The 26,626-nt window shown below is 42.2% G+C and overlaps 2 protein-coding genes across 19 annotated transcripts in view; both read right to left on the reverse strand.

Annotated features, from left to right (window-relative positions):
• PPP1R21 (protein phosphatase 1 regulatory subunit 21) overlaps positions 1-26,626 on the reverse strand; it is a 97,795-nt gene that overhangs the window by 45,649 nt on the left and 25,520 nt on the right. For 15 of the 18 annotated variants that reach the window (XR_010600239.1, XR_010600241.1, XR_010600238.1 and 12 more), the window contains exons 5-14: positions 25,808-25,972; positions 25,641-25,699; positions 24,283-24,377; positions 18,319-18,371; positions 16,327-16,476; positions 10,947-11,048; positions 10,772-10,860; positions 7,589-7,725; positions 6,585-6,677; positions 3,739-3,866 (exon numbers count right to left, since the gene is read on the reverse strand). Coding sequence is in view for 12 of the 18 variants with exons in the window: in XM_065590733.1 (XP_065446805.1) it covers positions 3,739-3,866; positions 6,585-6,677; positions 7,589-7,725; positions 10,772-10,860; positions 10,947-11,048; positions 16,327-16,476; positions 18,319-18,371; positions 24,283-24,377; positions 25,641-25,699; positions 25,808-25,972 (1,071 nt within the window). In the remaining 6 variants the exon portion in view is untranslated. The remainder of the gene's footprint in view (positions 1-3,738; positions 3,867-6,584; positions 6,678-7,588; positions 7,726-10,771; positions 10,861-10,946; positions 11,049-16,326; positions 16,477-18,318; positions 18,372-24,282; positions 24,378-25,640; positions 25,700-25,807; positions 25,973-26,626) is intronic. The other 3 variants (XM_065590737.1, XM_065590736.1, XM_065590730.1) reach the window with 1 other exon arrangement.
• On the reverse strand, positions 707-2,989 carry LOC135982697 (uncharacterized). Its single transcript, XM_065590747.1, has 2 exons — positions 2,271-2,989; positions 707-1,276 (listed from the first exon to the last, which is right to left on the reverse strand). Exons 1-2 carry the CDS (start codon positions 2,845-2,847, stop codon positions 801-803), a joined length of 1,053 nt encoding a protein of 350 aa, XP_065446819.1. The 5' UTR covers positions 2,848-2,989; the 3' UTR covers positions 707-800.

Raw genomic sequence — 26,626 nt, forward strand, 5'->3', positions numbered from 1 at the left:
ATCCGGGAGGCTTTGAAAGCAAAGTTCCTGAGTGAGCAGGGTAACCTGTGATTTTATAGTTTGTGTACTGAGAAGCTAAACCTGCCCCCGTTTCTTTACCCAGGTAATGTTGACTATCCTATCCAGTTACATACCCCCTTCACCCCCCCTCCAACACACGTGTCGAAATAAAAATAGTTCTACTTTGTTAAAGCACACCGTTTTCTTTAATACTGTTTTAGCGGGAATTTTTTAAAACTGGGACGCAGACTGTGGTGCGGGGCGGGTCTAGTGTTGTGATGCGAATGCAGCTTCTAAACTCAAGGATTGACAGGCTCCGCTGCGGTGGGATGCTTGTTTCAACGGAGCCTGTCAACCCTCCTGATCGGGACTGTGTGTATGGGAGGTCTATTTGACTTTGTGGCAGGGGGAGGACGGTTACAGATCCCATGCTGTGTGGCTCTGTGATCCTGTCTAAGGACCGGCGCTTAAGATCTGTAACTGCCCTCCCCCGCCACAAAGTCACAGAGCAACCCACCCCCCCCAACATTACATCAAAACAACCTCCCAGACTAACCGGGGCAACTAGTCACTGCATCACTGCACTGTGTATGTGCCCTGCTGCTGTGCCTGCCCCCGACTATGTACCCTGCCAAAGGAGACTGTCCTGTCCAATTTCCAACCCCCTTTCCCCTCCTCCTCCAAAAGAACATGATTGAAACAGTAGTTAACAGAAACGAATTTTTTATTATCAACTACACATGGCATTGGGAGGTGAAACTTGGACGTGGGCTTGTGTCAGGCGGGAAGGAAAGAACTTTTCAAATTTTGGGAAATGAGAGCCTTCTGCTACTAGAGCTCTCTGCAGGGGTGGAGTGAGAGTTAGCAGGGACTCTGCCGCCTCTCCTTCTTTGCACTTTGGGTGAGGTGGGTATGGGACTTGGTGGCGGGGGAGGGCGGTTAGAGATGGACTGCAGCGGGGCTCTGTCCTCCTGCCTCCGTTCCTGCAGAACATCCACAAGGCGCCGGAGCGTGTCCGTTTGCTCCCTCAGTAGTCCAAGCAGCGTTTGAGTCGCCTGCTGGTCTTCCTGCCGCCACCTCTCCTCCCGATCCATGTTGGCTTGGTGCATTCGGGTCAAGTTCTCCCGCCACTGGGTCTGCTGTGCTGCCTGGGCTTGGGAAGAGGCCATAAGCTCAGAGAACATGTCCTCCCGTGTCCTCTTCTTCCTACGCCTAATCCGCGCTAGCCTCTGGGAGTGTGATTCCAGGCTAGGTTGTGAGACAGTCGCAGACGGGGCTGTGGAAATGGGAAAAAGGGAGTGAATTCCTCTGAAAGATAAATGTAGTTGTGAACAAAGAACATAGTCTTTCTCTGTGAACAAGACCATGCACAGCACCTTTCACATGCGCACTCAGCACAAGGTCGAATTCTCGGCCTTCGCATTCTGTGCCTGGGGTCTTGAACAGCACATTTGAGAAGCGAGGCAGCACAACGGAATTTCTGTTGCAGGCAGACATGGTAAGCCGTACACTTGTGGCAGTTTAAAACTTTTATATTACCACTGGCCTCATTTCACATTTAAATCAATGTCAGTCCCTGCTGCCAGCAATCCGGCAAGCGGGAACTCTGCCCCTGTCCCACCCCCTCGCGGCTGTCCCCGGGAATGATCCCTTTCGGCTGCCCCTCTCCCGCCTCCACCGCGTGGCTGCAAACCAGCGGTGACAGTTCTGTAAAGGAACGGGAAAGCAGTCCCAACACTAACATTCCCCTACCTAATTAAAAGCAGGTCACCATGGCCGACATCACCCTGATGAGGATCTCCGAGAGCGACAAAGAGAGAATGCTCCGGGAAAGCCTCCAAAGACCAGGGCCGTATGCCGCCCTGCTGTGCAGAGCAATGATCCCCGAGTACCTGATAATCTCGTGGCGCGGCAACGTGTCGTACTTCGGAGGACCCAATAAGGCCGCTCTCCCCAAGAACCTCATGCAACGGCTTTCAAGTTACCTCCAGGAGAGCTTCATCGAGATGTCCCAGGAGGATTACTGCTCTATCCCCGCACATATAGACCGCATTTTACTGTAGCTGCAGTAGCAGGGAATACACAGTAGAGCGGCTTGTGCAGGACAATCACTGAAAACCGGACATTGCTAGATTTCTTTTCAAAACTTGCACTGCCCCTTACTAAACCGTTAAGCGCCTAGGGCACACTAATCATGAACAACCCATTCTTTTAATTGTTAATATTCCTGTTTTGTTAAAAATAAATGTTTAGATGTTTACAACACTTACTGGCTGATCCTTCACCAGATTCTGTGTCCGGGGTAATGGCTGGGGACGCTTCGTAGGGGATCTCTGTAAGGGTGATGAAGAGATCCTGGCTGTCGGGGAAATCAGCGTTGTGAGAGCTGCCAACTGCCTCGCCCTCCTCATCTCCTTCCTCATCTTCCCCGTCCCCTAACATGTCTGAGGAACCGGCCGTGGACAGTATCCCATCCTCAGAGTCCACGGTCACTGGTGGGGTAGTGGTGGCGGCAGCACCGAGGATGGAATGCAGTGCCTCGTAGAAACGGGATGTCTGGGGATGGGATCCGGAGCGTCCGTTTGCCTCTTTGGTCTTCTGGTAGCCTTGTCTCAGCTCCTTGATTTTCACGCGGCACTGCGTTGCATCCCGGCTGTATCCTCTCTCTGCCATGTCTTTAGAGATCTTCTCGTAGATCTTTGCATTCCTTCTTTTGGATCGCAGCTCGGAAAGCACGGACTCATCGCCCCACACAGCGATGAGATCCAAGACTTCACGATCAGTCCATGCTGGGGCTCTCTTTCTATTCCCAGACTGCACGGCCATCACTGCTGGAGAGCTCTGCATCGTTGCCAGTGCTGCTGTGCTCGCCACGATGTCCAGACAGGAAATGAGATTCAAACTGGCCAGACAGGAAAAGGAATTCAAATTCAAATTTTCCCGGGGCTTTTCCTGTGTGGCTGGTCAGAGCATCCGAGCTCGCACTGCTGTCCAGAGCGTCAACAGAGTGGTGCACTGTGGGATAGCTCCCGGAGCTATTAGCGTCGATTTCCATCCACACCTAGCCTAATTCGACATGGCCATGTCGAATTTAGCGCTACTCCCCTCGTCGGGGAGGAGTACAGAAGTCGAATTAAAGAGACCTCTATGTCGAACTAAATAGCATCGCAGTGTGGACGGGTGCAGGGTTAATTCGATTTAACGGCGCTAACTTCGACATAAACGCCTAGTGTAGACCAGGCCTTAGTGATTGGCTGAACAAGAAGTAGGACTGAGTGGAAGTAGGCTCTGAAGTTTTACATTCTTTTATTTTTGAGTGCAGTTATGTAACAACAACAAAAATCTACACTTGTAAGTTGCAATCTTTGTTGTGAAAGTGCACTACAGTATTTGTATGAGGTGAATTGAAAAATACCATTTCTTTTGTCGTTTTGCAGTGAAAATATTTGTAATCAAAAATATAGACTTTGATTTCAATTACAGTACAGAATACAATATCTATGAAAATGCAGAAAAACATCCAAAATATTTAATAAATTTCTATAGTCTATTGTTTTAACAGTGCGATTAAAACTGCGATTAATTTTTTTAACTGCGATTAATCGACAGCCTTAATCTTTACATACTTTGTGGTATCCTGAGATCTTTATACATGAGTTAAATCTTTCAGAAAAGTGAGAGATTTTAAACTCTAAATCTAGGCTGACACCATTAGATTTTGGCTAGGAAACAAATTACCTTGCCTGCTCCATTTGTTAAAGCCACTACCGAGGACAAGATGCAGTCATTTGTTGTTATAAGTTTCTGTGTGGCTGTTGGAAGCTCGTGTTCTAAGGCAGCTTTCTGGCTGTAGTGCTTGGAAATTTCTAAATGAAAACAATTACATTGTGTTAATTGTCTACATACTACATTATATTCTTTCCTATACCCCACCCTTAATTGCTGTCAATTAAGAGCTAGTGGATGCTGGGCACTTCTGAAAATATGACCCTAAATGAATTGCTCAAGGTTGCAGCAGCTCACGAGCACTAGAAAGAGGGATTGTTGTGACAAGTCTGTGCTATGAAAAAAAATACATGCTAGAAAAGACTCTTCCGACTTAGACATCTGGCTACTATGAACATATTATGAACATATTATGAACTATGATATGGAAAGTAGAAGAAACCCAAAACTTCTCAGCAGCTTTTCACCATCCTAATGGTGCAACAATTTCTCCTCCTCTTTCTGGTTATTTTTGTTCAGCAAGGAATCTTCGTTAGTCTCTTTCAACAACATATCCTCTGGTTCCCAGTAAACCTATTGTGTCTGTTATTGCTTTAATGATAATTTGTCCATTTTGTAAGGGTGTATTGAAAACAAAAATAAAATTAAGATTGAACTAATGATCTCCAGTACAACCACCTTTTAAAAACATGAACCGTAGTATGTAGTAATAAACTGCAGTAATATTGCTAACAGACTGAACAATGGAAATATCTCATTGACAATTACAGAATGTTAATATTTATGCAGCTGACTAAAGTTACAGTATAAAAATAAGTCAACTAAATTTACCCTTCTTTCCTTTAGGGCCAAAAATCTCAATAGTCTTGGTTCTAGAAAGAGTTCTAACAACATTTAGCATTTTGTAAAGGCATTTTAAAATAATTTGAATTAATCCTCCTGCCAAAATTAGTAACCAACTAGCACTAATAAAAAAAGTCAAATACAATACAGTTTGTTTGCACAATATAGCGATGTCTTCTATACATCATTAAATTATACCTTCTGTGAAAAAGTCAGCAGAGCTGAGCAGCTCTCAAGTTTCTCATTTAGTATACATATTCTAGTTCAGAGAAAATCCTCAGCCCCATCCCCTCCATGGAGAAAACTGTTAGGAAAATTCCAGTATCAGATGGTGGAGACTCTCCATCAGCTGTGATGTTTATGACGGTGGTCATGCACATACATTTCATAGGCGGGTAGATGGGGGCGGGGGGAGCTGTAGACGTGGCATATCTTGACTTTAGTAAAGCTTTTCATACGGTCGCGCATGACTCTCTCATAAACAAACTAGGGAAATGCAACCTAGATGGAGCTACTATAAGGTGGATGCAAAACTGGGTGGAAAACTGTTCACAGAGAGTAGTTATCAGTGGTTCAGTGTCATGCTGGATGGGCATAATGAGTGGGGTCCCACAGGGATCAGTTGTGGGTCCGGTTCTGATCAATATCTTCATCAATGATTTAGATAATGGCATAGAGAGTACACTTATAAAGTTTGTGGACGATACCAAGCTGGGAGGGGTTGCAAGTGCTTTGGAGGATAGGATTAAAATTCAAAATGATCTGGACAAACTGGAGAAATGGTCTGAAGTAAATAGGATGAAATTCAATAATGACAAATGCAAAGTACTCCATTTAGGAAGGAACAATCAATCAACTGCACACATACAAAATGGGAAATGATTGCCTAGGAAGGAGTACTGCGGAAAGGGATCTGGGGGTCATAGCGGACCACAAACTAAATATGAGTCAACAGTGTAACACTGTTGCAAAAAAACCGAACATCATTCTGGGAAGCAGGGCCAGCTCCAGGGTTTTGGCCGCCCCAAGCAGCCAAAACAAAACAAAAAAAAGCCGCGATCGTGATCTGCGGCAGCAATTCGGCGTGAGGTCCTTCACTCCCAGGCGGAGTGAGGGACTGTCCGCCGAATTGCCGCCGAATACCTGGACCTGCCGCCCCTCTCCGGAGCTGCCGCCCCAAGCACCTGCTTGAGAAGCTGGTGCCTGGAGCCGGCCCTGCTGGGAGGTAGTAGAAGAGCAACAAAAGTGATTAAAGATCTAGAAAACATGACCTATGAGGGAAGACTGAAAAAAATGGGTTTCTTTAGTCTGGAACAGAGAAGACTAAGAAAGGACATGATAACAGGTTCAAGTACATAAAAAGTTGTTACAAGGAGGAGGGAGAAGAATTGTTCTTAACCTCTGAGGATAGGACAAGAAGCAATGGGCTTAAATTGCAGCAGGGGAGGTTTAAGTTGGACATTAGGAAAACTTCCTGTCAGGGTGGTTAAGCACTGGAATACATTGCCTAGGGAGGTTGTGGAATCTCCATCATTGGAGATTTTTAAGAGCAGGTTAGACAAACACCTGTCAGGGATAGTCTAGATAAGTCCTGGCATGAATGCAGGGGACTAGATGACCTCTCAGGGTCCTTTCCAGTCCTATGATTATAGAATGTACATTTCATTGTCCTTCCACTCTACATGTCAGTTTCATTAGAGTGAGCAGAGCACTGAAACCAGAAGAATCCTGCTCTCTGAAGCACCCAGAGCAGTATTATTGTCTATTTTAATACCCAGCCTACTCACAAGAATGAATGCAACAGCCAGAACAGTGGAGGCACCACAATACGCATACACAAACCTGCAAACTAAAATTATGTTCGGTGGTCTAATTTTACGTCTTTCAACCTTTAACATAAACCTTTACAAGCTAAATTACTGGATGTAGATATACTTAGCCTAACTTTCAAAACCAGGCATTCAATAATTAAGATATAGCCCATTTTAAATTGCTTACCCCTCGTTTATTCTCACCTTTCATAACATTATGAAATCCATGAAGACCTGCAGCAATGTGTATGAATACTGAACTGTAATTTGTCCGAAGCAGCCCTTCTGGTTTTATACCTAAAAACCATGCAAGAAAGTTGACAAGTCTATATTCAATGATCAATTTAAAAAATATATCAAACCCTGAAAGTTATCTGGTTTCCGAATGGTGGAAATATTTGCAGGTTATATCTTTAGCACTGAGGAAGCAAGACTTGTTAACTGAACTTGACCCATAATTATTAATGAAATCTTTTTAAAAAAAAAAATTGAATTTTGCTAACATAAGCAAGTCAGTCTTCTAAACTTTAGATTTTGCTCAGACATTGCAATTACACCAGAGTATTTTGGTTTGGAAAATCAATTCACTATGTAGTATGAAATCTACACAGTTGTTGCAATATCTTTTACTATCCAAGATAATGGTTATTTTTACCAGGAGCCCTTTTTTCCCCCTCTATAAAGGGTCAATTAGGGTCAATCCAGTGATCAGTTACACCTCATTTGCTGCTTCTTTTACTTTGCCACTATATATTTCAATGTTTATTTTACAGCATTAAACTGATGTTTACGTGATTTTTTTTGTGTTTCACTTACATACTACTATAGTTAGAAAGATACCTTATACATTTGTTTGGGTTGTATTTTGTTTGTGTGAGGGGCGGGGGGAAGCTGGCTGTTTTGGTGGTGATGAGGAAGTGCTAGAAGGTTCTGACCTAATAACTGAAGATCGAATGCTCTCCTGTAGGCTTTTTAAGCCAGTATAAGATATAAAGGAACAAGTGATTATACTACAAAAGTTAATGGCCCATTTCATCTTTTTTCTACAAAACAGCATTTAACGTGTAACCCCTATAGCTTAGCGAGTGCATTATTATGTCCCGTGAAGACCTATTTTTTTGTTTCATATTTGCATATGGTTGGTTCAAAACCAGGAAGCATTAGCATCCTTCATATTCGAACAGATTGGAGCCATAATGGACACTTACTTGGTAAGACAATAAGACTAACGTATACGTGTAACTTCTCAAAGACTGCAGTAATCTTCTTCATATCATTGTGGAGCTCCAGATTCCTGGCTCTTAAAGCAGCTGTGCAAAGAGAAGATTCACACTCTTCTTCCAAACTAGGAATATATGAATTTATTTTTTAAAGTGAATATCTTGCCAAACAAATGCAAAATTTTCATAATCAACAGGATAAACGTCTCTGCTGCTGTTTAAATTCTGAGTCAGAGAAGTAACAAGAAAGAAAGGGGCTGAGAATTTTATTTCTTTATAAGAACATAAGAAGGGCCATAGTGGGTCAGATCAATGGTCCATCCAGCCTAGTACCCTGTCTTCCAACAGTGGCCAATGCCATGTGCTTCTGTTCATTTCCTCTGAATAGGACACTTAAGTGATCCATCCCCTCTCATCCAGTCCCAGCTTCTGGCAGTCAGAGGTTTAGGGACACCCAGAGCCTGGGATTGCATCCCTGACCACCTTGGCTAACAAAGGCCTTGGCTACACTTGCAGCTGTACAGCGCTCTGAGGTAAACCTGTCTTCGTACAGCTAAGTAGGGAAAAGCGCTGCAGTCTGTCCACACTGACAGCTGCCAGCGCAGTGGTGTGGCCACACTTGCCACATTTGCAGCTGTGTTGGGAGCGGTGCATTATGGGCATCTATCCCAGCATTCATGTGGCTGCAACGTACTTTTCAAAACGGGGAGGTGGGGTGGATTGTGACAGGGAGTGTGGCGGGAGCGAGAGTGCTTTTTGGAGCACGTCAGCTCTCTATTTTGCAAGTTCCGAACTCCCAGCCCCCTGCTCATTCATTTACTCACTCAAAGCAAGCTGCAAACTGTTTGCTTTTCTCTGTGGTACGAGCTTTGAAACCGGCACTTCTGCATTCCTGCAGCCGGTCACAACAATGGAGAGGATTGGCCACTTGACAAGGTGATTAGTACAGCGCTGCAAGCCTTTACACTCACACCCGTGAGTCGTAGCCACTCCGCTGCAGCTGTTATTCCTCTCGGAGATGTGAAGTACCTGCAGCGGTGTACCCAGGGAGATACAGTGCTGTAAGTGCCCTGCCAGTGTGGATGGGGAGTGAGTTACAGCGCTAGGGGAGGCTTTATAGCGCTGTAACTTGCAAGTGTAGCCAAGGCCAAACATTGATGGATCTATCCTCCACGAACTTATCCAATTCTTTTTTTGAATCCAGTTAATACTTTTGGCCTTCACAACATTCTCTGGCAACGAGTTCCACAGTTGACTGTGTTGTGTGAAGAAGTACTTCCTTGTGTTTGTTTTAACCCTGCTGCCTATTAATTTCATTGGGTGACCCTCCTAGTTCTTGTGTTACATAAAGAGGTAAACAACACTTGCCTGTTCACTTTCTCCACACCATTCATGATTTTATAAAAGCTTCCATCATATTCCCTTCTTAGTTGTTTCTTTTCTAAACTAACCATTCCAAGTCTTTTTAAACCTCTCTTCATATGGAATCTGTTCCATACCCTAATCATTTTTGTTCCCCTTCTCTAAATCTTCTCCAATTCTAATATATCTTTTTGTGATGGGTTGACCAGAACTGTATGCAGTATTCAAGGCATGGGCAAACAGGGATTTATATAGTGTCATTATATTTTCTTATTATTGATAGCGTTCCTAATGGTTCCTAACATTGTTAGTTTTTCGGGGGGGGGGGGGGCGGGTGTGCAAGGGGGGTTGATTGCTGCTGCATATTGAGCAGATGTCTCCACGACGACTCCAAGATCTTTCTTGATGGGGTCTAAATTAGTTGTTACCACTTATTTTGTATGCATCATTGGGATTAATGTTTTCCAACGTGCATTACTTTGCATTTATCAACACTGAATTTCATCTGCCAGTTTGTCAAATCCCTTTGTAACTCTTCACAGTTAGCTTTGGACTTAACTATCATCTTCAAATTTTGCCACCTCTCTGTTTACCCCTTTATCCAGGTATCTTTATGAATATGTTGAATATCACAGGTCCCAGTACAGATCCTTGGGGAGACCCGCTATTTACCTCTCTCCATTGCGAAAACTGACCATTTATTTCTACCCCTTGTTTCTTATGTTTTAACAGTCACTGATCATTGAGAGGACCTTTCCTCTTATCTCATGACTGCGTACTTTGTTCAAGAGCCTTTGGTATGGGACCTTATCAAAGCTTTCTGAAAGTCCAAGTACACCATATCAACTGGATCATTCCTGTCCACATTCTTGTTGACACCCTCAAAGAATCCTGATAGATTGATGAGGCATGATTTCACTTTACAAGGGCAGTGTTGATCTTCCGCAGCATATGGATCAACTAGGAGTACTTTAGATAATTTTAGATTATTCATAACCTATGAATAATGGAAAAAAAGATGTTTTTCCACTTCCAGTACCCACCATACTGGTGCTTCATTTTCTTTCCTGTTAATGACTTATTTATTATTTGTAGTATCTTAGCATCTAGTAAGCTCAGGCATGGAACAGGACCCCATTGAGCTAGGCAATGTACAAACAAAATAGAGACAGGGGAGGGGATGGGGGTAGGACAAGACCTTTCTCTCCTTCCACACCTCCTAGCCCATACCCCAATTTTGAGTATTATTTTGAAGGCACAATCCACCTCCCTTCCAACCCACCCAATGGGGCAGGAAATAAGATCTGCACAGGAATAAGGAGAGAAAGAAGACAACCTGCAAAGGGGACAGGCATGTGGCTTTGTTTTACAGGTGCAAATTCGAAGATGCCATAAGTATTCCATGACAAATATCCAAGCCTGGGGCAGACCCAGGAAATCAATGATTTCAGTAAACAACCTCACTTAAAGTGAATTCCACAGTTGTCAAATCTCATGGATTTATCACAAGATTCACAATATTTGTTATTTTTCTCAAACTCATAGCGACTGCAACCATGAGAACTTCAGCTTTCTTTTTTCAAATGTAAGTCTCTAGGCCTCATGGTTGCAGGCAAAACCTGGCAAGTGTGTCCCAAATGCTGCCTACTGCCTCAAAAGCCAGAAAGCCAGAAAACCCTAAAATATTTTTTTTTAAATCTCGTGTTTTTTAAGCCAATCGAATGGTGTTTTGGGGGTGGGCTGATGACTTTTGAGGAGTTGAGGTTGGTAATACAAGCTAGAACTCAACAGATTTCAAGAGGAAAATACCTTTTTAACTGATAAGGAAGAATCTTCCTGAGAAAACATGTGTAGGAAGTTAAATGTTCAGAAAAGACCTTCAATTTCACAGTTGTTTCCTAAGGAAAAGATAACCAGATTTAAGAGCTATTTGCACAGTAAAGATTTATTTTTCATCAGGAAAAAATAAGATCAAAAATATTACCAGCACAGTCACTGTATCTTCTGTAATACTCTCAAACAAGTGAAGCATTCCTTCCTCCAGAGGACGAACATAGGATGCATTCTCATGAAGATACTGTGAGAACTGAATACAAAGAGGTTTAAGTGGCACTTGCTAGTAAAGATTACAGACTGCTCAAAGCTGACAGATGAATATTTCACATTAATATAGCACTTTTCATTGTGAAGGATCCCAAAGTGCTTCACAAAAGGTATACACCCCTACTGATGGGCAGCCATACCCTGCACTATTTTGGGAAGGAAAAGACACTGAAAGCAAATTCTGGTCAGGGATACTGGAGCAAATACCTCAGAAAAGGAAGATGGAATTTTTTTATGGCTATGCACAGTAGTCAGAACCTCTATCTCCCTAAAGCTCACTTACAGAAAACTAATGAGCTGCCTTAAAAGTAAAGCTTCATTAAGAACCCTTTAAAAAAAAGTGTTATGACAACTTTCTCTTCCAAAGAGGTCTACTTTAGAACAATAGTGCTTTTAAGATGTGCATTCTTATTAGGTTATGAACCCATGAAGATGCATAAGAATAACACTGGCTTTCAACTGTACTGACACCACAGAATTTTTAAGCAATTTATTCTACAAATCCTGACTGAAGCCATAATAATTCAAAGTAAACTTTTTTTTATTTTATTTCCCCCATAAAAGGATTTGGCTTCATTTACCCACAGGTATTATTTATATTGCTTTAGCATCTAGAAGCCCCTACCAGATATATTGTAAGGACCCTACAAAAATAAAAAAAGTGTGATGCAATGTAGTCTAATGTTAACAAGAGGAAAGTGGTGCTTAGAGCTCTTGACATTCAGACATGCACAAAGAAGGATTAAACAAAGGGCAACTGGTAAATCTAAGGATGTTGAAGTACCACAAGCAGAATGTTCTCGAGTTGTATTGACAGGACTCGGAGCTATCTTGTCTGATGCTGAATACACAAAGAAAAAAGTAATACTTGAACCTAGAACTATCCACATCTACTCTGAAAGTTTAGGAATAGCTTGAAAGAGTCAGACAAAACCTGGAGTTGGGGGAAAATACATCAGTAAGTGTGTGCTAACCCACAATTCCATAGCACAGAGAGGGGACATTTTTGGACAACTCAGTGGAGAAACTGAGATCACACTTGTCAAGCAGATAGATAATAAAAGAAAGCTTCAGGAGAAGCTTTGACATGAGATACTCAACTGTTGGAGAGCCACAGAGGAAGCACTGGAAACAAGAATGTATTGCAACAATTAGACCACGAAAGGGTGAGAATAAGACCAGGTCACAGAAAAGGCTCAGAGGACAGAAGAAGAAAAAAAATACCTAAACTACTGGATCAGAGACTATTAGAAGCTGATGGATCAAATAGCAGCAGTGATTTGGAGTCTCAGGAAGTTTGAGTCGGAAGACTGAGGTCCCAGTTATGCTGGTACGCCTGAATATGAGATTTGGACATTGGACTATAACCGATTAACTGAATTCTAAAGGAACTCTTTGCAACTATGAAGCTCACCATCTCAGCTATGAATCTGAAGCTCAATAGATTGAACTCATGTCTATGTATATTGATCTTTTAATCATACTCTCTCTCTCGTTTTTTAATAAATTTTAGTTTAGTTAATAAGAATTGGCTGTAGTGTGTATTTGGATAAGATCTGAAACATTCATTAACCTGGGAGGTAATGTGTCCGATCCTTTGGGATTGGTAGAACCTGTTATTTTATATGATGAAATAAGATTTACAGAAATTTTCACCATATTTGATGTGGGTACCTGGATGGGAGCCTGAGGCTGGATCACTTTAAGGGAACTGTGTTGTTTGGACTTCTGAGTAACAAGTAAAGTAATAAAGAAGCTGTTTGTGCTGGTTTGGTGAATCTAAGTCAGGGGTCGGCAACCTACGGCACACGTGCCAAACATGACATGCAAGCCGATTCTGAGTGGCACGCTGCTGCCCACTGAGAGGAGGAGGAGGGACGGAGGGGCCGGAATGCACCACACTGTGGGAAGAAGGGGGAGGGGGAAGCTTGGCTGCCGCAGGATCAAGCTTCTGCCTCCTGCCCCTGCAGGGGAGAGCGGTGGGGAGAGGGTCCCGGCCCCCTGCCCCACTCAGCCCCCCCGCCCACTGCTCTCCCCTGCGGGGGCAGGAGCCAGAAACTTGGTCCTGCGGCAGCCACGCTCCCCTCCCCCCTCCCCGTTTCTTCCCACAATGTGGTGCATTCCGGCCCCTCCTCCTCCCAGAGGAGCAGAGCCGAGCGCAGCGTGCTCGCTGCTCCGTAGAGCAGCGAGAGAGAGGTAGGGACGGGCCTGGGGGAAGGGGGTGGAACAGGTCATATCCCTCCCAGCCCCCTGCCATGAGCCGCTCAGTGCAGGGGGCTAGGAACACCCCCACAAGCCAAGCACCCCAGCCTTCTGCCGTGCACCTCCCCACCCCAACACACACCCATCCCTCTGCCCTGCACCCCCCACATCCCCCACCCCCCTGCCCTGACCTTGAGTTGCCAACACCCAGCCTTCTCCCCTGCACCTCCACACCCCCCAGCCCTCTGCCCTGTACCTCCACACCCTCCAGCCCTCTGCCCTGACCTTGAGTCCCCCCCCAACACCCAGCTTTCTGCCCTGCACCTCCACACACAACCCAGCCCTCTGCCCTGAACCCTCCCCACACCCAGTCTTGTGCCCTGCACGTCCACACACCCCAGCCCTCTGCCCTGACCTCGAGTCCCCCCCAACATCCAACCCTCTGCCCTGAACCCCCCACCCAGCGAGCTGAGCAGGCTGGCGGCGTAAGATCAGCATTTTAATTTAATTTTAAATTAAGCTTCTTAAACATTTTGAAAACCTTGTTTACTTTACATACAACAATAGTTTAGTTATATAATATACAATTAGAGAGAGACCCCTTCTAAAAAAACGTTAAAATGTATTACCGGCACGCGAAACCTTAAATTAAAGTGAATAAATGAAGACTCGGCACACCACTTCTGAAAGGTTGCCTACCCCTGATCTAAGTATTGGAATATCCACCAGCTTTTGGGGGATTGTCTGCCTCATTCTTTGCAGTTCACCCTACATCTGTTAGTCTTAAAGGTGCCACAGGACTCTCTGTTGCTTTTTACAGATCCAGAATAACATGGCTACCCCTCTGATACTTGACACCCTAATTGAGTGACCACAGCTGGCTCCCCACTAGGACCCCAGTCACAGCATTGCAGTAGTACCCAGAGGTGCCAATTGTGAACAGTTTGAGATAGTTTACATCGCCATTGCCCACACCATGTCTGTTCTGTGGATAAAATATAATATCAGGCTTCATAACTGTCCAGCTGGATACTTACACAACTACTAAATTCACTTAAATTGAATTATGCAGACCTGCTCTGCACAGCAATTTTAGACAAGGGGCTATTGTGAATTGCTATTTTGTGTTTCAATGATTTTCCAATCAAATGTGTTCAATTCACAAGTAAAAATGAGATTTTCCGATAGCCAGCTCTGCAAATTCACCATGGACTCAGAGTCAAGCTGGGTCGGATCTGCCATCATACCACCACCACGGAAAGTTCTGCGGGGCACTAAGCCCCCAAAGATACCGGTATAGCGGCCTGGTCTTCAATGTGTTTGCATAGGTGTAAGTGACTGGAATGTCAACAATTCTTGGGATGTAGAAGACCAAGTACGAACAGCTTATACACTCAGCTGTGTTGCCTTTGCAGTGCTATAAGGATTTGTAAAAAGGAATAATTTGTTATTTAAGTCAGTTGATATGGCACTGAACATACAAATGTAAGATTGTGCTGTTACTGCACAGTCACTTTTCAGAGTACAACTGCACTTTGGAAGTTAAATTAACACTGCACTATACATAGAGGAATGCAAGTAAATTGGATGTTAAAAGTGTCTGACTTTTTAATCTATTTTCTGTTCTGCTCCTGAAATCTACCACAGAACCAAATTACTAAAAAGCTAATTCTTGTAGATCGAAGTGCAGAGCTATTTAATTAATAGTACTAGCAACAGTATTGGCGACCTTGAGAATGGAGAAGTTGATAACTTTTAGCTTAGTACCCAAGCTAAATAATTTGGAATATATTAGAAGTCCAAACTATCAGATAAGAAGGCTAAAGAATGGAAAAGTCTTCCACAGTTACAGTAGCCAAAAGTAAACTGGGTTGTCCAACCATTTGAGTGCTATTCTGGGCACTGAAAGTCCAGGTCCAACATCTCAGAGCAATGACAGCTCTGGGTTACAGCAAAGTGTGGGTAGACAAAGTTATTTTCTGAGCTTTGTCCCATAGAAAGAAACAGACAATCACATGGAATATGATCAACAACTCTGAACAATATATTATGCTGTAAGAAAAGATTTCATTGCAGGTAGTATTAATGTTTTCTATACAACCCCTTCCACAGCCACTTCCATCTAAGGGCTAGTCTGCCGTGGCAGCGCTTTAACGTGGCTTGTGTGGTCGTGATGCAGCGCTGCTCTTCCAGCGCTCTTAAAAAAACAAACAAAAAAACAAACAAAAAACCCCCCAAAAAAACAAAAAAAACCCACCTCCACGAGGGGCACTGTCTACACTGGCACTTTACAGCGCTGAAATTTGCTGCACTCAGTAGGGTGTTTTTTCACACTCCTGTGCGAGAAAGTTGCAGCGCTGTAAATTCCCAGTGTAGACAAGCCCTAAGAATAGCTCAAAGCACTGTACGGACACAAAGCTTTATAATCCCTCTAGAACAAAAGCACGGTTAAACAGACAGGTAGCCCAAGATCAGACAGTAAGACAATGAATAACTTGGGAACAGAGTTCAAAAGTTAATTGTATGCGAACCATAACACTTCCACCTCTAATATTCCCTTTTAGTTTCCTATTACAGAGATGTAAATGTATACAGTTAGCTAGGCCTTTCTCTGTTCCTCACATTCTTCTCATCCTCATGTTCCTCCATCTCAAAATATTCTTACAGCAGCTATTAAAAAGAAAGGACAGCTCTCAGGTAATGTAATACTTAGATATTTGAAGGTAATCTGCTGACTCATTTCATAAATGCAATTTAGTTTGGCTTCTATGCTTCTAGAAGAGCCTTATTTTGACCATTGTACTGCTCATGTAGTGAAGGCACAGGGAGGGGGGGAAAATAGGATTCTCTACAACCATCCCCTCTCCTGCACCCAAAGGATTCCTGTCACAGCAGTGACCCTCAAGAAGAAAGACTGCTCCTTCAGAAATTATTAATGTTGCTCCAATAAGGGAAAGATAAGGTGTTTCCCATGAGAGTGATCAGAGGAGATCAGGAACAGGCCAAAGTATAAGGTAATCAAGTTTCTGTACAATATTAACTGAAAAAAATAAGTTTACCTTCTGATTTAATGGTGATATAGTATCAGTGGCAGAATCAATGGGAAAAATCTGGACTCTCTGTTCCATGTAAGTGTGAAAGTTCAGAAGTGCTGTCACAAGATCCTGAACGAAAGCCAAAGCCTGACCAGCAATGTCCCGCAACTTCAGCTTTAACAAACAGTTACAGTTGGTATATTTCAGTTACAACAAATACACTTTATTTAAAACAACACTGCTTATAATTAGATGGGACAAGAACAGTTTTTATTATCTATAACTCCTATCAAGTTTGACTCCCTATTGCGATTTAGGTCTTTCTGCCTGAAGGACAGGACAGGACTGTGTCCAGAGATCAGCGTATATGGTTTTAATGTTTACCATGTTTTAAAATGTGGGTCTTAATATGTTGTGCGGTGGGACAACAAAGGCATCTGGAATTGCAGAATGCCACTCTATGAAAGATACAGAATGCTTTTATATCATGCAGCATTGCACCAGCATTTTGCTGTACCAATTTTCTAAACTACTTTCATTTTATAATTTAAGTATTTCAATACTTAGAAACTCAATAACAAGGAGCCAAATTTACAAAGGTATTTAGGTGCCTAGCTGTATTTAAAAAAGCTTCAATGGGAGTTCAACACCTAAAGATGTAGATAGGCACTGAGTGGGATTTAATAAGTCACCTATGCACGTTAGGCACTTGACTCCCATTGAAACTTGCTTAGGTGCTTTACTAAAAGCCACTAGGCACCTATCTAAATCTTTAGATGCCAAAATACCTTTGTGAATCTGTTCCAAAGTAACTTTTTAAACCAAACCATCATGCCTATTACTACAAAATTGCATACAATATCCCAAGAATAGCTTAAGAAAGTCTTTAACTTAAGACAGTATATTCCTTTTCATGTAACCTAGTTTTCTGGTGGTGCTTTACTGTAGACGTATCCTGTGACCCTACCTTCACAACTTATTACCATCGCCCCATGGTTTTTTTCCCTTATTCTGTCCTGTCTAGACAAAATCTATGTTATAAAATTTCACTGTTTGTTGAGTCTCCCCAGATATAGTACCTCACACATTTCTTTTTATTGTCTATTTCCCTAACCTACCCCAAACACAACACTCTCCTCCTCCTATTTTGGTGTCCCCTGTGTATTTCAATCGGTGCAATTACAGTAGAACCTCATTAATGCAATAAAACTACAAGTGCAAAAATCTGCCCTGAAAACAGATTTTCAAGACTGTAGATTAGTGACCAACCAGTATGGATCTGCTTCTGTATCAGAGGCAGGGTAAGAGATTGACTGACACCATATTCCCACAGCCCAAGAAGGGAGGTCACTTCAAGTATTGGTTCAGCCAGACCCTACCACTCAGCAATTGCCTGGAGTTAGACTATCTCCATCACAAAACAGGCCAGTGGCAGCCATCCATTCACTCCCAGCTTGGCTACGGCCACTGAGACAGTGAGCCCATTCTCTTCAGAGAGGCTCCTGAAGAGCAGAGGGCAGTCATAGCAATCTTTCTGAAGGAATCCCTGCATGCTGTAATCAGGAACCTTCATACTACATCCAGTGGTTCCTCTTCCCTTCCATGACCCTAGCAGAGCCATGGAAGCAGCATCAGCCCACATCATCAGCAAAAGCACCAGCAAAACACAATAGTAGTATAACCACCAGCCAACTGCAAGTGGACTTGCTCTGATCCGGAACTTTATGATACATGAAGGTGGGGCCTCTGGGAAACATAGCACTCCTCCACTGGGCCTGCCCAGAGCACAGCAGTGGAACTTGAATGATCTGTGCTTTTGTAAAATAAAGAGGATTCGAGGAGGGAATTGCACTGAAGTGTAATTATAAAAGCAGTGCAGCCGAAATAGCCTGCTGGCTTATTGCTCAGTGTCAAGCTCAATAGGATATTTACATTTTTGTCTTAAACAGTCATATTTCATTTATGTAAAAAAACAATAGACTTTTACAGGTTAAGCCATGTAAGGTTATTACTTACCTGACATCTTCTATTGTGTAATGGTACATTAAGAGCATTATATTGACTAGATCCTACAAGCCAAAAATTGACAGTTACACATACAAATAATGGAGTCCTGTTTTTACATTAAATTCTTGTGACAGTCTAACAATGAAATCTGATAAATTTAATGTTTAGTCTGCATTACCACAACGTCACTGAGTTTAAAATAAATTTTACAGATTTGGCAAAGAAAAATTGTAGCTGATACTAAACAGTATATACCTGAACAAAAAAATCATTTGATTTTCAAAATAGTCACAATGAATATCCCCACATTAGCATCATTACTGTGAGCAAGTTGTGGCTGAAATGGCACTTCCATTCTAAATCTGGATTTTTATGGTTTTTAATAGGGCTGTCGATTAATCGCAGTTAACTCATACGATTAACTCCAAAAAATTAAACAATAGAATCCCAACTGAAATGTATTAAATATTTTGGATGCTTTTACATTTTTATATATATATTTTATTCTGTGTTGAAATTCAAATCAAAGTATATACTCGATCATAAGCCAGTTCGTTTATAAGCCGACCCTTCCCCCCAAGATGGATAAGTAAAAATGGAATTTTTTTATGACTTGTTCATAAGCCGACCCTATAATTCAGGGATCAGCAAACTTTGGCTCCCAGGCCATCAGGATAAGCCACTGGTGGGCTGAGATGGTTTGTTTACCTCGAGCCTCCACAGGCACAGAGGTAAACCTAAGTAAACAAAGTGTCCCGGCGCACCAGCTGCTTACCCTGACGGGCCAGAAGAGCAACTGGTGGGAAAATGTTGGGGGGGGGGGGAAGCTGGGGGTCAGGGGAGTAACCTGTGACCACCCCCCACCCCTAGCCCGGGACTCCCACACTCTCCCCATCTCATCCCTTCCCACCTTATCTGGGGAGGATGTCTCTGGCCTGGCCGCAGCCTGCTCCAGCAGGCCAGACCGGGCAGCTCGGCCGCAGCATGTTCCAGCGGGTTGGGCCGGGTGGCATGGCCGCACCGTGCTCCAGGGGGCCGGTGTGACACAAAAAGCTCCCTCTCCCAATTCCCTACTTTGGGTGCACTGAGCATGCTCACCCAAACTGAGCATGCCCACCCAAACTGAGCATGCCCAGTAACCTTCACTTTTGTGTGTCAGAAAATGCAGCTAGTTGCAAAAGTGGAGGGTTGCTGTTTGTGCCGCTACACTCTAGCCCTGCCTCTTCCCTCCTGGCTCTGCTGCCTCTCTTTGCTCCCTCTGCTGGGGGGAGGGGCTGTGTCCCACCTCTCCCTCTTTATACCCGTTAATAAAGCCCCCTTCTCTGGTGCTTCCCCTTTTTACTAAAAAATTCTGCTTATGAACGGGTATATACAGTATATTGTTCTTGATTACAAATATTTGCACTGTGAAAGAAACAAAAGAAATTGTATTTTTCAATTCACCTCATACAATTACTGTGGTGCAATCTCTGTGTTGTGAAAGTGCAACTTACAAATGTAGACTTTTTTGTTACACAACTGCACTCAAAACCAAAAGAATGTAAAACTTCAGAGCCTACAAGTCCACTCAGTCCTATTTCTTGTTCAGCCAATCGCTAAGACAAACAAGGTTGTTTACATTTACAGGAGATAATGCTGCCCTCTTCTTATCTACGTCACCAGAAAGTGAGGCATTTGCATGGCACTTTTGTAGCCGGCATTGCAAGGAATTTACGTGCCAAATATGCTAAACATTCAGATGCTCCTTCATGCTTCGGCTACCATTCCAGAGGACATGCTTCCATGCTGATGACACTCATTAAAAGAATAATGCGTTAATTAAATTTGTGATTGAACTCCTTGGGGCAGAATTGTACGTCCCCTGCTCTGTTTTACCCACATTCTGCCATGTATTTCATGTTATAGCAGTCTCGGATGATGACCCAGCACATTTTAAGAACACTTTCACTGCAGATTTGACAAAATGCAAAGAAGGTACCAATGTGAGATTTCAAAAGATAGCTACAGTACTCGACCCAAGGTTTAAGAATCTGAAGTGCCTATAGAACCTGAACCACCAAAAGAGAAAATCAACCTTCTGCTGGTGGCAACGGACTCAGATAATGAAAATGAACATGTATCAGTCCGCACTGCTTTGGACTGTTATCAATCAGAACCCATCATCAGCATGGATGTATGTCCACTGGAATGGTGGTTGAAGCATGAAGGGACATATGAATCTTTAGCGCATCTGGCACATAAATATCTTGTGACGCCAACTACAACAGTGCTATGAGAATGCCTGTTCTCATTTTCAGGTGACATTGTAAACAAGAAGTGGGCAGCATTATCTCCTGAAAATTTAAACAAACTTGTTTGTCTGAGTGACTGACTGAACAAGAAGTAAGACTGAGTGGACTTGCAGGTTCTAAAGTTTTACATGGTTTTATTTTTGAATGCAGTTATTTTCTGTATATAATTCTACAATTGTAAGTTCAACTTTCATGATAAAGAGACTGCACTACAATACTTGTATTGGGTGAATTGAAAAATACTATTTGTTTTTTTACAGTGCAAATACTTGTAATCAAAAATAAATATAAAGTGAGTACTGTATACTTTGTATTCTGTGTTGTAATTGAAATCAATATATATGAAAATGTAGAATATCCAAAAATATTTCAATAATGGTATTCTATTATTAACAGTGCGATTAATCGCACAATTACCATATATACTCGTTCATAAGCCAAATATTTTTGGTAAAAAAGTGACACATCGAAGAGCGGGAATCGGCTTATAAGCGGGTCTACACCAAAATTTGATGATTTTAAACTCTATGGAAGAATTGAATTGAATATCTAATACATTGCCATTTTGTTTACCTGGAGAGTCTGAAGGCATGGAGCCCCTCGGCTCCCTGTGGCTGCGGCTCGCTGTTCCCAGCCAATGGGAGCTGCAGGAAGTGGTGCGCCACTTCCCGCAGGTCCCATTGGCTGGGAGCAGCAAACCGCGGACACTGGGAGCCGAGGGGCTCCATGCCTGTGAATGCTCCAGGTAAACAAAACGTCCAGGTCCACTAGCAGCTTACTCTAACTGGCCAGGAGCCAAAGTTTGCCAATCCCTGAAATATAGGATCAGCTTATGAAAGGGTCATACAGTTTTTGCTATTTTTACCTAACCATCTTGGGGGGTCAGCTTATAAACGAACGGGCTAACGAACGAGTATATACGGTAATCATGATTAATTTTTTTAATCACTTGACAGCCCTAGTTTTTAACAGTCTAAAAACCCAAATTTAAAGGCCAAAACTTACAAGAGACAGTAAAAAACATTTATCCAGTGACTGGTGGAGTCAGAGTAAGTGGGGTAGAAAGAATACTTTTCTACCATTAAGGAGTTTTCAGACTTTTAAAAAACATTTTCTCAGAACTCAAGAGGACCTTTTATTAAAACGTCAGATTTGGCACATAAAGCGATGTATTCCTTAAGATTACATATTTGACCTTTTTTATTTTTGTTAGTTTGTAATTTGTTCTTGTGCTTCAAGAGAAAAAATAAAAGGGCATAAACCAGTTAAAGTTATTTTGAGATTTTCAATTTTTCATTATAGTACATGCTATTCTAGACATAAAACTATCACTAAATTAAAAGTGCTCATCAATTTGGCATGGGTCCACTTCTTCAGGGATAGGGGTATTTAGAGCTAGAAAACATCTTAAGTTTTACAGAGACTTATTTGGCCAATTGTTAGCATTTGAAATCCACATTCATATTTTTGTTTAATTGAAGAGATCCATATTTTAAGTCAATTTGCACAGGAAGAGGAAACAAAGTATTTCAAAGCAACTTATGCACTGTCCTTTTTATATTATTTATATTTGACAAACTTGTTTATTTTTTGCTAGTGATAAACGTGAGGAACTGTCATGAACAGTATTGTAAGTCACAGCTGTTTGTTCTGAAGAGCAAGAATTGTATCCAAGATTACTGAATCCTAATCTCACAAGAAAAGAGAAATTATGAGGGAAAACTCTAAGCTCCCCTTGTAGGCAGCCCAACCAGCTAAGATCTCTCAGACCTCAGAAAGAAGAACATGTAGGTGTTGAAGAGAAACATGGCAAACATATCTTGTGTCCAAGTTTTAAAGAGAGCAACAACTGATTTCAGCTTAAGGCAACACTGACGTGGGAGAGCAAGACCAGAACTGTTTTCGAAGAGCAGTGAGATGGTGAATAAGCAACAGACTGGGCAGGAAAGTGAATTTCTCCTCTGAAAAAAATCTAAGGTTTTTGGGGAAAAAATGGGTCCCCCAAATCAGGATAAAAGGCCAAAACCCTTGAAAATGTTTGCAGGAAATGAATTTCATTACAGAAACACCAAAATGTCCCCATGGAGTGAATGTTTTGGTGTTTCCAAAACAAAATAAATTCCCTGGGAACTCTGGCTTCATGGCAACACACCAGACAAGCTGCTGGGGATCCTGGAAGCAAGGGCTCCCATCTCCTAACCTGTGGCAGCCCACAAACACAGCTGTTGAGGAGCCAGGTCACCAGTTCCTCAGCAAATTTCCCACAAGGCTGCCAAGGAGCTAGAGAGCCTGGCATCTTGTATAGCCTGACTTCAAGGTTTGGGAAGCTAACTTTGCTAAGCCCATTACTTGTTCCACTGTGGATGATGGCTCAAAGGACAGGTAAAAGCCCTTCAATGCAATTCTGTTACTACTGCTGCTGCTTCTTTTCCTCACTCTCTTCAGGCTCTTCTGGCACTAAGTCCTGCTCTATGGGGAACAGAGGGTATCCTGTTGCCTGCCCAAGTAGCCCTCTGTGACCCAGACCATACGTTGCCTAGAATGGGATGAGAATCCTTCAAAACATTCTAGGACAATTCTGCCCTTCTCTGCTTGCCTGGGCTCGGTCCCTTCTGCTGGAGAGCCTGGCAAAGCATGCCAACTCTCCCTTAACATGAAGCTACAGGAGAGATGCAGAAGCTGAGCACTTTCCGACCCTCACCCTGTCCTTTTTCTTTTTGGCCACTTTGCAGCAGATGGGGTGGGGGAAGGGAAAAGAAGGGGCAGACCGACTCAGGTCAAATTCCATGTCAAAATCCCAAAGTATTTTTTCAGCAAAGAGCGAGTTAGGCTGAATATCTGGACATGGAGGTATAAAAAGTACAGTTGTGAAGCCATCTTAAAAAGTAAAAACAGAGGGCTGCTTCCTGCTATATGCTCTACCGGGAGGCAGAGAATGTGGGTAGCGTCAAGAGAGAAATGTAGTCCTAAACCTGCCCAGTCCAGGTTCAATCGTCTTACCTGTCTCCACACTCCTAGGAAAAAGGAAGAAACCCACTGCTGGATATGCTAGAGAATCTGAGAAATTAGGACCTTACTTGGGATATGGAGAGTTCAGTTTAGATTTGCCTTTGTTGCTGGGCTTTAACCAAGCATCAAGCTTTTCTGTGGGATCCTCAAGCAAGGCCATTATACATTTGAGAAACTGCCACTTGACATTGAGATTTTTTTCCAGGTAGTACTCTCCTCCCATCTAAGCAATAACCTATGTTAACAACTGTACTCTGCTTGCCTGACAGAACCCTCTTGGATATAACCGCCTAAAGAGCCATCCATGGGAGGGCCTTGGTAAATTAACAGAATTACCCTCTCTTTTTATAATATTCTGTCCAATTTAAGTTGATCAGATGATAGGTTATAGGAGAGTTTAAGACACCCTCTATAGAGCTTTAAGTTGTATTTACCACACAATTAATGGCTTTAAAGACCAGTAAGTTAGAATAGAAGTGCCAACTAAACATTACATATATCGAGCATCATTAATGCACCATTACAAGTCGCTGTAATGGGAGACAGTTCAGCTTCCTGGATTTTTTGGGCCTAATACCTGTTTAATTCACAAGGTGGTCACTTTTCCCACAGGAATGCCCAAATTAAGACTGAATTTGGGGGGTTGGGGGGGAGAAATCAATGAAATACCTACTTGTGTCATTGAAAGGTACTTTTTCATTGATTATGCATAAAGAGTCATCCAATCGCCGACCCAAATCTGCATGAAGGTTCTTTAACTGCTGCTGACTGGGTAGAAAAACAGGATAACATTACAAACCTTGTTTAAGTAAATCAATAACATTTCAGGTTATACCTTAAGCTGTGGTCCCAAGTTCAAATACTATCCACATTTTTCCAGAGTTTTTAAAAGAGCGAAAGAGATCGCAATATGAGTAAGGAGACACAGGATAGGCACAGCAGGACTGACGTTTATGTGATCAGGATTTTCAAGTTCTTCATTTCTCCCTCCCAATACAATGAGAAGTGCACAGAAAGCCAGACAGCTGAATAACCATGTTGCATTCCAAGAGTCAATTTACTGTCAAAGTAACCTTTACGTTATTTCTAAACTGTATTACACACTATATGAAAACTTAATTCAGTTCCAAAGTATGTCACATTTAGGATCCTTTTACTTCTCCAAGTCAGAAAATAACCTGCATTGTTTCACCCCACAGTGAGTGAGTGGGGAATAATTCAGGTAGCTACAAGTATATTTATTTGTTGCATACTTGTTACAGAAGTGCCACAAGCATTTCAGAGTCCTATATTTAGTGCCGATAACCTAGTAGCCTATGCTGCAAAGCAAAGAGCTCTGTAAAAATAATTATTCATATTTCTATTCACCTGTATTTTGTTCAACTGAAATCTAATAGTTATGAATTTTATAAAGACACAAGTCTATGAGACAAACATTGATCATTGCTCATACTGTAGAATAAAAGATTCTACTCAGACATTGTACACACACACCATCAATAACTTACTTCTGTAAACTTATTTACAGGTGTTACTTGTAACTACACAAGTTATAACATTTCAGACAAGTGTCTCTTCTACAATGACAACATCCCTCTAAAACAACAATTCCACAATTTTTCACAAGCTTTATAGTTTCACAACTACCTAGCATTCTTGCTGAAGAAAGAACACTGAACTAAAGAGCTCTGCGTAATAGGATTTTAACAACATGTGCAAGAGCTGCTGTCTTGTCAGATATCAAGGAGGATGGATAGAGAGATCTCTAGGAGAACACAGTAGCTGATCAACATGTAGAGATGAGATCAATTTATTTCATTTCCTTTTCCTAGATAAAATCAAAGTGGCCTTGATACCCATGTACTACTGTTACTTGTTGACGTGAAACTAACAGAGCACTAAGTAACTCTGTTTTACCAGAATGAGTGTATATGGCGGTATCCAATTGCTGTAGGAATGTAAAGGAATTACTTCTCTGGTTGGTTTACTTTAAGAAAAATGAAAAAAATTATTTTTAACATAAGAACTTACCATTCTTCCGCTCGAAATCTACATTCCTTAGCTTCTCTTTCTAGTGTCTGAGACTTGATCTTTATGCAAAAAACAGAACCCCACAATGTAAGTACTAATATATGCAAAAATGTTTTCTTTACAAAACTTTTTAGGCATTTTAGTAAAGTACAATTGTAAAAACTTACTTCTAATTTGGTTTTATCATTCTGCAGTTTTTCTATGGTATCAATGTATTTCCGGGTTAAACTATCCACCACTGCTTGATGCTGGGCAGCATCTGTTTCCAAAACCTCAAGTCTATTTTTCAGCTCAGATTCCAAACGTTTGTGCTGCTCATCTGCTTCAAAGAACTACAAATGAGAAAAGGAATTTACTTATCTGAAATATTCCTTTTAATCCAATACTGTACGTTATGTCAATTCATATGGACACCATAGACTCTTACTAGTGAAGGCAGATTTTTACAAGCTATAGGTTCTTATGCTGCTTTACTCAGTGTAGTTACTTATGTGGCCCTCAACAACATATCATCAGACTGCCTCATGAGGAGTATAAATCTTGGAACACTAAAGGAGCATTGTCCACAATATTGTAGTGTATCAGAGGGGTAGCCGCGTTAGTCTGAATCTGTAAAAAGCAACAGAGGGTCCTGTGGCACCTTTAAGACTAACAGAAGTATTGGGAGCATAAGCTTTTGTGGGTAAGAACCTCACTTCTTCAGATGCAAGTAATGGAAATTTCCAGAGGCAGGTATAAATCAGTATGGAGATAACTAGGTTAGTTCAATCAGGGAGGGTGAGGTGCTCTGCTAGCAGTTGAGGTGTGAACACCAAGGGAGGAGAAACTGCTTCTGTAGTTGGATAGCCATTCACAGTCTTTGTTTAAACCTGATCTGATGGTGTCAAATTTTCAAATGAACTGGAGCTCAGCAGTTTCTCTTTGGAGTCTGGTCCTGAAGTTTTTTTGCTGTAAGATGGCTACCTTTACATCTGCTATTGTGTGGC

This window comes from Chrysemys picta, chromosome 3 (assembly GCF_011386835.1).
Source record: "Chrysemys picta bellii isolate R12L10 chromosome 3, ASM1138683v2, whole genome shotgun sequence".
In the NCBI taxonomy this organism is placed as follows: Eukaryota; Metazoa; Chordata; order Testudines; family Emydidae; genus Chrysemys; species Chrysemys picta.